Raw genomic sequence first — 13,589 nt, forward strand, 5'->3', positions numbered from 1 at the left:
GGGGTTACCTAGTATTAAACAAACTGCAATTTTCAAGCATACTTAAATTTCCTCACACAAAACATTGCATTCTTACTGTCATAAATACAATACATATCATCCATCAATGTGGTGAAAAATACTGTTTAATCACATCTGATTAATAAATACAGAATGCGGTTGTTTGAATAAATATGCATGCAGAACTATTATCTCACGACAATTAAAGGCACTGTGAAATTCATCTTAACATTTTTTGAAATTCATTTGAGTAATGATTATCAAGCGATAATGCACATCTTTAGTTAAAACAAGGAAATTCATGTGATTAAATTAACACAAAATAACACACATCTTTTCAAACAAGGACACTAAGAGCAGCAGGGATCCAAATATAACATCTCTTTTGAACATTTCTCAAATCGTATTCCGATAGTAACAAAAACGTGGATCTTTTCTTCTTTTTTTTAAATAAAATCAATTTCATCCTGCTCACTAATCCTTGACAATTAATGGCTCAAATCATTTAGGAACACCTGTACTGTAACATACAAAACAGCCATGTTATCAAAACTCAACTGTGGTCTTGTTGCGTCAGTTTATCACGGACACTTGACGGGTGGGAGGCTGCGTGGAGCAAAAAACAAACAAAAAAAACAAGGCATATTTAAGTCACATTATCACACAGTATAAAGTGACCAATGCATGTTAATTTGATTGAGATTTGTTTTACCAGTATAAATGAAGACTCACTTTCGTATTCATCAGACGCTTCTTCTTCTTCTTGCTCTGCGACTTCATCCTCAATCAGTGTAAGTCTGCGGACACACAAGAATACACGCAAGCGTTGATAATTCTGGCGCGGCACAGTATTTGTGTATCGTGTATCGTGGGTCTCCCCCTACCCCACCCCCCACCACTGTTCTTACAAGGTCAGTTGGGTGTTTAGGTCTCTCTGACCCAATGTGGAGCTCATTCTCTTGGTGGGAATCATGTATGGCATCTGTGATCTGAAACATGTGACACCGGGATGCATGTTTACATGAGCACGTATTTCAGTAATGCGATTCACTTTTGTTTTTCCACTATTTATTGTAACCTCCAGTATGTGCTTACTACTTAAGAAACAATCATGAGATTCAAACGCACCCCGAGGAGAATTCATCCTCAGACTCCGGTTCAGTTAAACCACTTCCAACATCGGATTCCAAGAAGTATTCCGTGGGCCCAACTCTAGTGTTGGGCTGCTTCAGGGCAGTGGAGGTGAGGATCGGGGTGGGCAGCCCACTGCGGTTACTGCTGCTGTCCGACCACAATCCTTTCTTGGGGCTGGCCGCTGCACCTGAATGAGGCGCAAGTCAGAGACAGACCCACCTGTGTGTGTCTTTGTCTTCATTCAAACGTTTTCAATGATACATTTTCAAACTTTTATTGCACATCCAAAAATGTGCTTATATAAAGAGAAGGCACCCTGCCCCTCAAATGGGTGGCTCCCCCATCAGTAGTTTAGTAAATAAATGCGCCGAGCCACTACTTGTGGCTTTGGGATATTTTTAAGCCACATCCCACAGCTAGATTTACTGTTGTGATCCATGAAATGGCCCTTTAAGACCTTGACACTTTCAAAATAAACACAATTGAAAAATGTGTTTGCAAATGAAAAGTAGATTACAAATAAACGGTATCAACATAGTGGTTTTCTAACCTTGATCATCAGTTTTTGGGCGTTTGGCAGCCGGGACGGTTTGCGGACTGGCGGCTTCAACTCTCTCCTCCATCTCGGTGACGACTCCCAAGGAGCGCTGATACATGTTGACTGATTGCCAGGAGAGGGCAGCAGTGGGACACAGGGAAGTCACGAAAGCGGACCTGGGAGGGTACAAAGAACTAGGTTTGCTGTAACTTCATATTTTTAGAATCAAGTATAATTTTATATTCAATATTTATACTTTCCAGTAGCATTCCTCTATATTGTGTTTTTCTTCTCGACTAATATTGAATACATCTGAGCACAAATACAATCCACAGTGATTGATGTAATGTGTGTGAGGATGGCAGCTCACAGCAGGGTCTTGTCTTTTTGCAACAGTTTAAAACTGAACTCGCAGAGCATCTCCAAGAAGGGCACATTCGGGTGCAGCTCTTCCCCTTCCTCACATGCTTTGAAGGCAAAACGTATGCCGTCCCTGGAAAAAAACAAAACAATTTAACATGACTTTGCGAGCCCAACAATGCTGTTTGCTGATTTGTGTGTGTCTGTGTTACTCACATGTGAAGGGCTACCAGTGGTTTGCGAATATCTTCAAGGTTATTGCTGAAGGTCATGGCGAGCTTCCTGGCCAAATCGCTGATCTCTTCTTTATCCTTGCTCGTGACCCCCTGTGTCAGCATCTCTGTGAACAGCTGGATCGACATTTATAGCCAATCACCAAAGGATTGATCTAATCTCCACCAATGTTGAGAAAAACCCTTGTATGAGCATACACAAATAGCATACCTGCTGTATACTTAGGCAGAGAGTCCGTGCGCTCTTTACAGGATTGATGAGCTTCGTTTGAGTTATGGTTTCTTTAATGATGTCACCAAAGCCCTTAAAGTTCTGCGGGAAAAACAGGAAAATCTTCAGCTTTGACAGTTTTATCACTATTTGCATTTAATTAATTTTTGTAATGGCTTTATGACATCACCAAAACATGGATTCTTAACTAATTTGCTCCCAAAACGTATAAATACATTCTATTTTAAATATTTTAAGTGTCCCAAAGACCTATTTATAAGTTTTTTTTATGCTAGAGCATACAGAAGGCTTTGATGCAGCCTGTCAACTGCAAAGAACGGTTGAAAAAAAGGTAGTTATTACACAAACGGCCAGCAGGTGGCAGTAGAGCAAAGGAACTGAACCAGGGCCATGTTGAAAAAAAAAATAACCTTAATTACTTACAATTCTAAATAGATTTGTGAATAATGATGAAACTTAGCTATATTCTAATGCTAATTGCTGCAAAACAGATACAAATAATTTTTTTTCCTGATGAAAGGAGAGACTAATCTTTCTTTTGGTAGGTTCCATGTTTTTATAGCAATATAACACAATATTCTGTGGGCCTTGCAAAATCAGTCCAAAAAAAGCTGGGAGCGAAGGGGGTTGCATCAGTGAAAATGGCTGCGAGTGAATGAGTTACTAATATGAACGATATTTTGGAAGAATACATAGCCCTACGTGAGAATTACAGGGTGATTCATTAAAAACTAGACAGAAAGTTACTCATAAATAACAACAACAAAAAATCCTATGAATTGGTAGAATTTTTTTTGATTCACACAGCCGAACGATGTTTTTAGGAGTTGTACCTTGTCGTAGTGCTTGAAGACTTCGGTGGCAGCGGTGAGGTCCATCACGCCGAAGATGACCAACTTACAGTAGCCGGCCAGCTGGTTGCGCTTCTTCTGAAGAAGTTTGATCTCCTCATCCTGCTGATCTGGAGATGACAAACAAGCCACAGTTGATTATGTGCGAAAGGAGGAAAAAGGTTCAGGCAAGCCAAAAATAGCACCAAATCAAAAAGGTAATTTGCAACACCTGTAATTTCCCCCTGCAAATTTCATCACCTGAAGCAAGTAGACATAAAAAATTGGGCCACGAGTAGCTAAAAATAGCTCACCAGTGATGGGACACTGACTTACTAAGAATTCAAACAGAAGAAGAATGTTAACATTTATTATTTAAAGATTCTTCGGTACCAAATATTTTATAGTTTGTTTAAAAATCAAATGGATTGTATTCAATGGGAATTAAAAAACAACAACCAAATATTAAAAAAAAGGTCATTTTAGGGCTGTAATTTTAATACAGCGATATTTTTGCTCACGGTTATTCATTTCGTCAGAAGAATTTAATATCGGCCCATGCCTACTGTAGACATACATTATTTTAGTCATACACCAAAGGTACCCAGCCCGCATGATCCCACATGGCGCAAAGGAAAAAGCAATAAATTCTTCTCATTTCCCATAAATTACAAAAAAAAATATCTGGTAAATCTTCTTGTTCCTGAAGCAAATGCTAGCCTCGCTGAATATGACAGAGATCGCTGACATTTGGACAGATTTCGTTTGCGAAATACCTTCCACCTCTGTTTCATCCGAGAAGACGTAGTCCAGAAGGAAAGCTGACATCTCTGTACGCAGGATGTGAGAGGGCAGGTAGTACAAGTTTTGAAGGGCGGGTGCAGAGCGGACAGAATTGGCACTGTAAAGCACCAGGAGGTCACACAGTAACTGAAATGCCTGTTGTGGGGGGGGGGGGGGATGATCCATTTGAGCAATTCTACTCACTTCATTTAAATTGTACACATGTGATGTCATAATACTGATGGTGCTGATGCTCAGACCTGATCTCTGATCGCAGCTTGGCCAAGAGACAGGCACGCTTGGCAGATTTTGCAGAAGGAGCGCACCTCCCTTTTCAGGCATTTCACTTCCTCCTGGGGCAGATGACAGGACGTTTCAGTGAAGTCAAATGATAAAACATATATCTAAAAAAAAAAAAGAAGCTTTGTTGTTACTCGAGCACCTGTGATGGAAGAGCGGGCAGATTGACTCTGGCCCACATCAGGTGAATAGCTGAGCACCTCAAAGCTGCTACCACAAGCTACAACAAAACAAACGGACACTTTATATTGATTGTTATTCATTATTAAATATCACTATGAGCGGAACTCATCACAGACTTCCTCGTCGAGATGTCTGGACTCCATCCTGTTTTTAAGAAGGTCCATGCAGGAGTCAAACAGCCTTTCACCTGATAGTTTTTTGGCACTGAAACCCCCCCCCCCACACAATTGTGCAGAATTATATTAAGAGCCACCCCACCATTGTTTGACAATGGCTAGATGTTATAAGCAAATACTGTCGTGTGTTACACACCTGACCAAGGCTGCGATCCTCTTCAAGGTCATGGCTGAACTGAAAACATCATCATCAGTTGGGGCCTGGGTACATACACAGGAGACGAGACATGTGCTGCTAATGTCATCACCTCAAGCAAGTAGACATAAACAGCAGACAATAATGAGTTTTAATGTGAGACTAAAAAGAGCCCCCGAGCTCCTTTTCTATGCATGTTGCACAGCCACAAACAATACATGTATCAAAAAAATGAAAGCCGAGTTCGTCCAACCTGCATCAGGTCGCTGTAATAGGTGTTGAATTGCTCAGTCAGGCTGTCAAACAGCTGACTAAATGCCAGGTGAGAGCGGGAGGAGAAGGAGTGGCTGTTGGAGCAGAGTGTGTCAACCAGTTTGGTGCACACGTCCAACACAGCGTTATCTGTGTGCTTCTCTACAATCAGGCATATCTGAGACAGCAGCTGGTCCAGATGCTGTTACGTGAGGAAAAGGCGAGAAAAGAGAAAATTACATTCACGTCCAATGTAAAATATTTTTATTTTTTTTGGAACTAGACAGTTGTCATGTAAGCGTATCCTAGGGAAGGAGGAACAATTCAAGGTGACGCAATGAAAGTAAAAGTTAGGAGAAAGGAGGAACTGCCATGAAACCCGACTCTTCGGGTTACAACGTTTTGAGCTTTCATTAGTTGCTAGTAGGAAAACACGCTACCTTCTCCATCCGCTTTCCGCTGCTGTACATGTCCAGGTCGAAGTAGAGCGGCACTTCCAGGAGGAATCTTACCTTCCCTGTGTCTGCTGAGTACTGCACAGGGGGAGCGAACACACATAAATGTTCAATCATAAATACTAAAAATAAGGAGTTTGGTTTAATAGCTCAAAGAAAACGCGCAACACAACATTCAACATTTGAGCTGGACTCTACTAAGAAACCACAACTGTTACCTTGGCCAGAAGCTGTGTTAGTAAAGGGACGAAATGGGCAGTGATACTCTGCCTGTCCTGTTCCTGGGTCCTCTTTTCTTTTGCATTCAGGCGAATCAGACCCTTTGGGTGAACATACGAACACAGATCATAGGACTAAAAATTGATGTGGAGGGATGACCAGAAGATAAATAACAAAATAGTATGCTTGAATTAAGGCTTAAATGCGGGCGGCATGGCTCAGTAGTAGAGTGGTCAGCTCCCATCCGTGAGGTTGTCGGTTTGATCCTCACCCCTGGTGACCATGTCGAAGTGTCCTTGAGCAAGACATTTTACTCCCAGTGGACCTGGCAGCGCCTTCCTTGCATGGCAGCCGTCCACTAGTGTAGGATAATGTGTGTGCGGATGAGTGAAAGTGAGGAATTGTATATATCAAAATCAGTCCATTTACCATTTAAGCCTGTGCACACCGAGCAATGTTACTGAACGTGACTGAACTGTTTGTTGTGCAGTGTACAGAGTTCTGCAATTAGCTATTCTGCTGTGTTTTGAAATGTGAATAGCAGATTAACGGCTTCCCTCTCTTCCCCCCAAAAAAGTATCAAATACTATCACATTCTGTGGATATTATAATACTTTTGTCCATAGAGCGTAGTAGCGTAACCTGAGTCCTGTAAAATGTTAAGCGTAGTCTCATAAATGCCATGACATACAACCTCCAAAAAAAAGTCTCATGCATAAACTACATAATCCCACTATTGGTGTATGTGCAGTTGTGCACCCACCTTCTTGACCGGGATTCTCCCAACGGGTGGGGTTGCCTCTGCTGCCCGTCGGATTGCACATATCATCAATTCGATAAGTATGTCTTCCTCTTCGTTCATCAAACCTGACCACACAAGTAGAGCTGTCAAAATTTATTGATTAATTGATGGGTAATCGATTATCAAATTAATCGACAACTATTTTAATAATCAAGTAATCGTTTGGAGCCATTTTTTTCAACCTAAAATTGTCCAAATCCTCTAATTACAGCATATCAACAGTAATTGTTCACTGATTTCTGTAGTGCTTTAAGAAGACTGATTATTTTCTGTGTTTAATCAAAATAAGACATTTGCAAACATCTGTTAGTACTTTGGAAAACAATGACCGAAACAGTAACATAGTACATCAATCCCCACCCCCCCCCTTTTTTTTTTTTTTTTTTTAAATCACTGTACGAATACAAAGTATGAAATAAGCACCAATCACTGGTTAAAAAAACAGTAATTAGGGGGAAAATGCTCTTGCAATACACTATAATGCAAAAATTAAAATTAATCGGATTAGTCAATTAATCGATTGAATAATCGATAGATTAATCAATTCAAAAAATATTCAATAGTGACATCACTACACACAAGATGTAATGATTTGGATGCTAAACAAATCCAACAACAACACGCACACAACAACAAAAGACAATGTGCACTGAGATCTCAAAAGTGAGCTGGAGCACAAATTTGGTATGTTTGTGAATGTATGCGAGTGATTTTCAATACTCACCAGCTTCCTGTAGCAAAAGAGATGTCATGCACTCCCAGTCTCTTAACTCAGAACCTGCAACATCCCACAGGCTGTCCACCAGGTAAATTCCATGCTCATACAGGAACTGTCCACAAGTGGAAAACAGGAGTCAGTCAAGTAAATGTATTCATTCTATACCGTTTTCTTGTAAAATTACAGGAGGCTGGTTGCTAAAAAAAAAAACTAAAAGTAAAAAGCCAAAAAGAGCTACCTCACTCTGGAAGTAGAAGGAGATGAGGATTTGGAAGAAGTCAGAATTTGTGCCCTTATCACTGTCAACCACACTTTTCAGCCTAAGACAAACACACGACACAATAAAAGCCACTTTTGGGGACAAAATAAAATTTGTCATTCAAAGTCAGGATTCACACAATGGACTTGTACTAACAGGAAATTGTCGTACATAGCACACACCACACAACAGTGATAGTCTAGTGGTTATTATAGCATTGCTAAAACAGATCTAATTGTGGCTAGAATAAAATAAGGAAAACAAAAGTACTTCATATAGAGGAACAAGCCGGCTGTGGACGCCAAACTGCGATTTGCGGCGTAAACTAGGGGATAGATATGAGCACACTCCTCCTCCTGCAGGCCTTCATCCGTGCCCCTGAACGTGCACACATATCAAGTTCAGTTGAAGTTAGGTTCCTGTCAGGCATAGTACATTCATTTTCTTTTTATAGATCACATGGATCGTGTGATTTCAAAACAACACCCTCGCAATGCATGTGTTACAGAGATATATGCTACTTACTGATGGATTTGCAGCAACAGCTTGATCACTTCCACAGCAACGCCGCTGTCCTTGTCCATCACCATGTTGAGCATCCTTTTCTAAACACACACAAACTACATTTTCCTGGCAAAACATTCTATTTTAGATGACATCATTGCAGCATTAACATGACTTCACCCCTGACTTGAAGTCAGACAGCAAGAGATTCTTACCAGATGTATGGTGAATAAAAAGGCATACTTTATGAATAAAAGGAGTAATTAAAAATAATATGCCAAGCAAACAGTCAATCAAGAGGGAAATCTTACTTTAAATTTGCTGGTGAAAAGCTCCAGGTGGCTATGAAACTCTTTCTCCTGATAGAGACCTTGCAGGCTTTGCACACAATGCAGACGCACCACACTTTGCTGCGGGACATCAAGCAGAAGAGTGTAACTTTGTGATGTAGAGTTTGCTTGAACAAACTCTGACAACCTATCGCCAATGGAATTCTAATTAAAACAAGAGCACTCTCTTCAGACTTAAAGGGGAAAAAAAGGGGAATGATACATTCTACGTGCCCCAACAAGTCGAGTTTTGATTAGTACTGAAATTGTGGAATAAGAATTACACAGATTAATCTATCCATGTTCATCAAAATCAGGGTGCAGACATTTTGGCCGCTACCGCCGTCTACTTTGCTCACCTGCTTACCCGGTGTGGTCACATGACTTTCGCAATGCGAGCCCGAAGGCGCATTGACATTTATTTCAGGTCGACAGCAGAGGGTGGCGCAGGACAAAATGCCTGTGCCCTGACATTGATGAAAATTGATGGATTAATCTGCCTAATTATTCTACCATGAACACACTATTAATCAGAATATCATCTTTAGACTAGTGGGAACACATAGAACATATTACGGCAAATAATTTTTGCCTTGAGTTCCCTTCCAAATTCATTCTTACACCTAAAATTTGTAACTTTTGTTCTCTTCTATCCATATATAACCATTATGAAACTTCACTTAATTTTTAGTAATTAATAATAATAAAAATAAAAAAAAGTAAAAGTGAGTATAACGTTTAGTGCTACACCTTGTCATTCATCATCCAGCCCAGGTATTTGATACAGCCATCATTGAGGAAGTTCTCAGGATCTGTTTTGATCCACACGCCCAGCTCCTCCATGCAAGCTGCCCTGATATCAACCAGATGGTCACGGTAGCGGTGCACAAAAATGCCCCGGAAGGTGGCGTTCATCATGGACGACAGTTCCTCTTTGTTTTCCAGCAGCTACGGTGCAATCACACAGTAGTGTAAACAGACAAGCTGAGTCTTACGCACTGCTATTAGACTGATTTACTAAGATCACAAATAACTAATTTGATCACATTTGTTTGGTCCAAAAGGAACTTACATAATTATAGTGTGTATTTGTTTTAATAATCTTAATCATGTTCTTGTTTTCTACCAAAAAATAAATGATTGTTTGAATAATCATGATTTAAATTATTACCAAAATAATATTTTATAAAGAGGTAATGTGCTTCAGTCTGGCCCTATTTTTCCCTATGGAACATTTGGGAATCATCGCAAGCGCAAAATAAAATCGGAAGAAATCAGCCACCAACTGTATAAAAGCCATGTTTTCTTTGACTTAACCTGCCACAAGTGAGTGACTTTTGGCTGTACAGTATGTGCCCATCCTGCGTAACATTGCAATTAGAATTTGGGACAGCACAGCCGAAAAAACTGCCTGGGTTAGGCCAGCACCAACTGCCACAGTGCACTAAAATGGCCCATGCGGATGCAAGAAAATGCAGAGCCGAAAGGTGTTTTGTAATTGGTAATATGGCATGACTCCTTCTTGTGATTGGCTTAAGTTAGCCCTTAAAGCAATTAGAAGCTCCAAAATAGACAATAACATTTTTGCGTGAGCCATCAAGCTTTTGCTTGACAAACCTTTAGTAAATCAGGGCCTAAGTGCAGTATGTATGTATGTGTGTGTATGTGTGATCTCAGTGACCTCTCTTATCAAAGTCATGAGCTCTTTCAGTCGCTGAGAGTCTTGATCTTCCACATCCTTGCCCTGCTCCACGTCGAACCGCCGCTGGATGGTTTGCTGCTGAAGGGACACTGCCACGACCACCTCCACCATTCCTGACATCAGCTTTAGGGCTACCATGAAACAATGTCACATATTTTGTTACCATATGTGTGTTCATGTAATCATTATATTTTGTATATTACAGTATTACACAAAAGGTGCAAGTTGATAACGTGTATCTTTTGTTATAGTTCTGATGCAGCAGTCATTTTTGAAGATCTGGTAAGACGTGCTCACCGATCAGGGTGCTTGTGTGTCTCAATGCTCTGACTTGGGAGTCAGACATCCCGGTGAGTAGAGACAGCAAGGAGGGGAAGAGGTACTCATCATAGATGAGACTATTTTGACAGGAGCGTACCAGGATGTGGACAAACTTGCAAAGGTTCGCTCGAAATCGCTTCAGCAAGGGGCCCGTTCCAGACAAAGGGTAGCTCCCTGAACTCTGAAAAAATTGCAAAGATGCATCATTCATGCCATTATTTTTTCCCCCAAATCTATCAACACCAACGTCAAGAAAATAACAAACTTGCCTAAAATGTTTTGTCACTTACCACATCAAACTGTCTGGTGAGCGTGGCGATGATTTCTGCATTTTGCATGGTGTCGAGCATCTCTTTGTTAACTACTCCTGGGCAAACGGAATAAGAAACAGTCAACATTGCTCTTGGCAAAGAATAAATAAATAAATAAATAAGCCTTCCTAAAATAGCTTTTGACTCCTTGATTTGTATTTAATTATGTACAGTAATTAATTTCTTTGCCATTTCTGAAAATACAAGGCCCGTGGCAGTGACAGATTAACATTATTAGACCGCTATGTTTTTTTTCAAGGCCGATACTGATTATTAGTAGTCAAGGAAGTGGATAACCGATATTTCAAGCCGAGAAAAAGATAAAATATTTGCGTCAAATCTCTAAGAAATTACTTTTTCTTTTAATTTAAAACAAAAAGAATTGACAGCTTTGTTTAAAAATGATACAAAATTGGAAGGAAGTTTCTAGAGTCATCAGCATGTGTTAAGATAAATGAAAAATTAAGCATGTTAATAGTTCCCTAAAGTTTTCTACTGAAATAAAGTTTTCCAAAATGTCTACATAATTTCTTAATTTTATTATTATTTTTAATAAAGTGTAGGGAGTTCTCAGTGTCAGAAGTTGAAGTGGAAAGTTTAAATCCATAAATGAAAAGATCCCTGTCTCTCACTGAGCAACAAATGCATGCAAATGTAGCTAATTTGGTTGGGGGGGGGGGGGTCATAAAAGGTTTCAAAAGATCTTTGCAGACAGTGAAAATGTGTTTACATGATCGAAATGTCTTCGCAACAAGTAAAAACGGTCTGTGAATATCTTACAAATCCTGATGAAACCCCTAAATTCATTACGTTCGCAAGCATTCACCGCTCAGTGAGATACCAGCTTTATCCGCCTTCAGATTTGAAAAAAAAAAGGCGAAGCCAATAATTGGCATTTTGACAAATATCAGCACCAATAATCGGTCCGGCCGATAATCGTCTATCCCTATACATTATCGCTGACCATATGTGCCCGACTTCCCCTCATCTGGCCTCCTCATTAATCCCCGACCTTGGCATCCACAGCACTGAACGATGAAGTTAATGAGCACCAGCAGTCCCTGCTCACGCCTTTGCTTGTAGTAGTCCAACCACTCGTCTACCACCGTCTAGAGATGGGCGGAAAAAAGGCAGCCAATCAGACAACTTGATTCCGAATAAGTGGTACGAGTGTACAAAACAAAGCAGTGGAACTCCAAAGATGAACACAAATATCTTCACTGCCATTTTCACTTTAAAGGCACCTTAATAAAATCATGATACGCAAAGTATTTAATTTTTTTACACTCTATTTAATTATGGTATTACTGTATGTTTTATAAAGTAGAAGACTGTAGATAGTTTGTTTTCTAATTAAAATAAATCTTTTTTGGGGGGTTGGTCTCTTCATTTATTTCAATGAGACAAGATAATTCGAATGTGGTCATGTAACATATTAACCTCGTAAGTCAAGGTAAAGTTTTTTTTAGTGTGCTACACAAACTCCCCAGTTTTCCAGAATGTGGAATTTTCCTCCAGGGTTACAGCAAAAACATCTCCCATCTCATAGCATCATAGCACATGAAAACAATGGTCAAAATGGGGGATTTGCTCACCACTAGGCCACTCTTTCCAGAGCTAACAGCATCGTAGATATATTTTGCACTGATGGCCTGGTCACCCCCGTCGACTGCTCTTTTCCTAGACTTGGCTGTGGCCTGCCTGGGTGCGCCTTGGCAAGACTGATCCTCCTGAGAAGTTTCTGGCATGGATAGAATTGCCATGCTAGTGGGAGATGCTCTCATTGCATCTTTGTGCCTTGGCCTCTTGGATGGCTTGGGATGACGGAGAGACAGAAATTTGAGTGAGGCGACTCTTGGGTTAGCATTAATCATGGCAGGATGAGGCTTGCTTGATGAATAAGACACATTATACATTTACAGTTGTGATTTGCTTCCTAGTTTGGATAATTACTGAGAACCAAAGGTTTGTGCTTACCGGCGAGCTTGGCTTTGACTGTTTTTTCCGCTTGGTGGTTTTAACTGGGAGCTCAAAGTCTTCATCTGAATCAGAGTACTCATCTAAACTAAAGAAGGAGAGAAAAAAAGTATTACAATTTGTGTATACAGTTACACAAGGGATAACATATTTTGTGCTTGTACTGACTGCTCTTACCTATTTAAGTTGTCACTTGACATGTTTGACAAAGAATGTTGAATTTCCATTAGTTATACTTTTGGACAGGTTTGCTGATTAATGGTAAGACAAAGAGAGAAACAGAAATTAGTTTGACAAAGGTAATGGGCTGAAGTTCTGAAGTCTTCCATTTTGTGAAATGACTTGACTATAAACTAATTCAGAAATGTACAAGTGTTTATAAATTACATTACGAGCACAATTTAGGTTAAGCATTCACTAAACACGGAGACATTTTATCATAATTTAAATACCTACGTAGTTTGGTTTTGCTAGCAGACATTTGACTCGGCAAACCACACTTTGAGCACTTCAGTCTCAAATGTTTATTAGTTCACTAGCCACAACGTCAACACTACTCATAACTATTATTTAACCAACTTTTTAACTAGTCAATAAGATTCAGGATTGTTATATTACTACTTTTATTTCAAATGTATGCTTACCTAGTTTACGACCAGCTTTACCTAGTGAAACCAAGAGCGCGCAAAGACTGCGATTAAACAAGAAGGAACCGGATTGGCCAGAGCCACACCAGCAGAGGCTATGATTGGTCCTTGGTGAATTAGTCTTGATTCCAATTGGTAAATCTTGTTACTTGGCAGTTTTCAACTCATTCCAAAATCCCCGCAATTTT

The 13,589-nt window shown here is 40.0% G+C and overlaps 1 protein-coding gene across 2 annotated transcripts; it reads right to left on the reverse strand.

Moving 5' to 3' along the window:
* Positions 1-107: 107 nt before the first annotated feature.
* Positions 108-13,547, reverse strand: stag3 (STAG3 cohesin complex component). Of its 2 annotated transcripts, none has more exons than XM_086085512.1 (32): positions 13,399-13,547; positions 12,932-13,005; positions 12,755-12,842; positions 12,373-12,591; positions 11,790-11,886; positions 10,757-10,833; positions 10,443-10,647; positions 10,125-10,276; positions 9,194-9,391; positions 8,426-8,524; positions 8,136-8,215; positions 7,881-7,988; positions 7,590-7,671; positions 7,358-7,463; positions 6,595-6,698; positions 5,831-5,932; positions 5,598-5,690; positions 5,159-5,359; positions 4,906-4,970; positions 4,710-4,797; positions 4,553-4,630; positions 4,371-4,463; positions 4,104-4,266; positions 3,331-3,458; positions 2,477-2,578; positions 2,249-2,382; positions 2,043-2,165; positions 1,685-1,848; positions 1,129-1,321; positions 909-989; positions 733-797; positions 108-606 (listed from the first exon to the last, which is right to left on the reverse strand). In XM_086085512.1, exons 2-32 carry the CDS (start codon positions 12,979-12,981, stop codon positions 554-556), a joined length of 3,591 nt encoding a protein of 1,196 aa, XP_085941638.1. In that variant the 5' UTR covers positions 12,982-13,005; positions 13,399-13,547; the 3' UTR covers positions 108-553. The 2 variants fall into 2 exon arrangements, with proteins under 2 accessions (XP_085941638.1, XP_085941639.1); XM_086085513.1 differs by having other exon boundaries at positions 713-797.
* Between the last annotated feature and the right edge of the window lie 42 nt (positions 13,548-13,589).

The sequence above is a fragment of the Leptonotus elevatus genome, chromosome 9 (genome assembly GCF_054856555.1).
Source record: "Leptonotus elevatus isolate MCC_2025b chromosome 9, RoL_Lele_1.0, whole genome shotgun sequence".
NCBI lineage: Eukaryota > Metazoa > Chordata > Actinopteri > Syngnathiformes > Syngnathidae > Leptonotus > Leptonotus elevatus.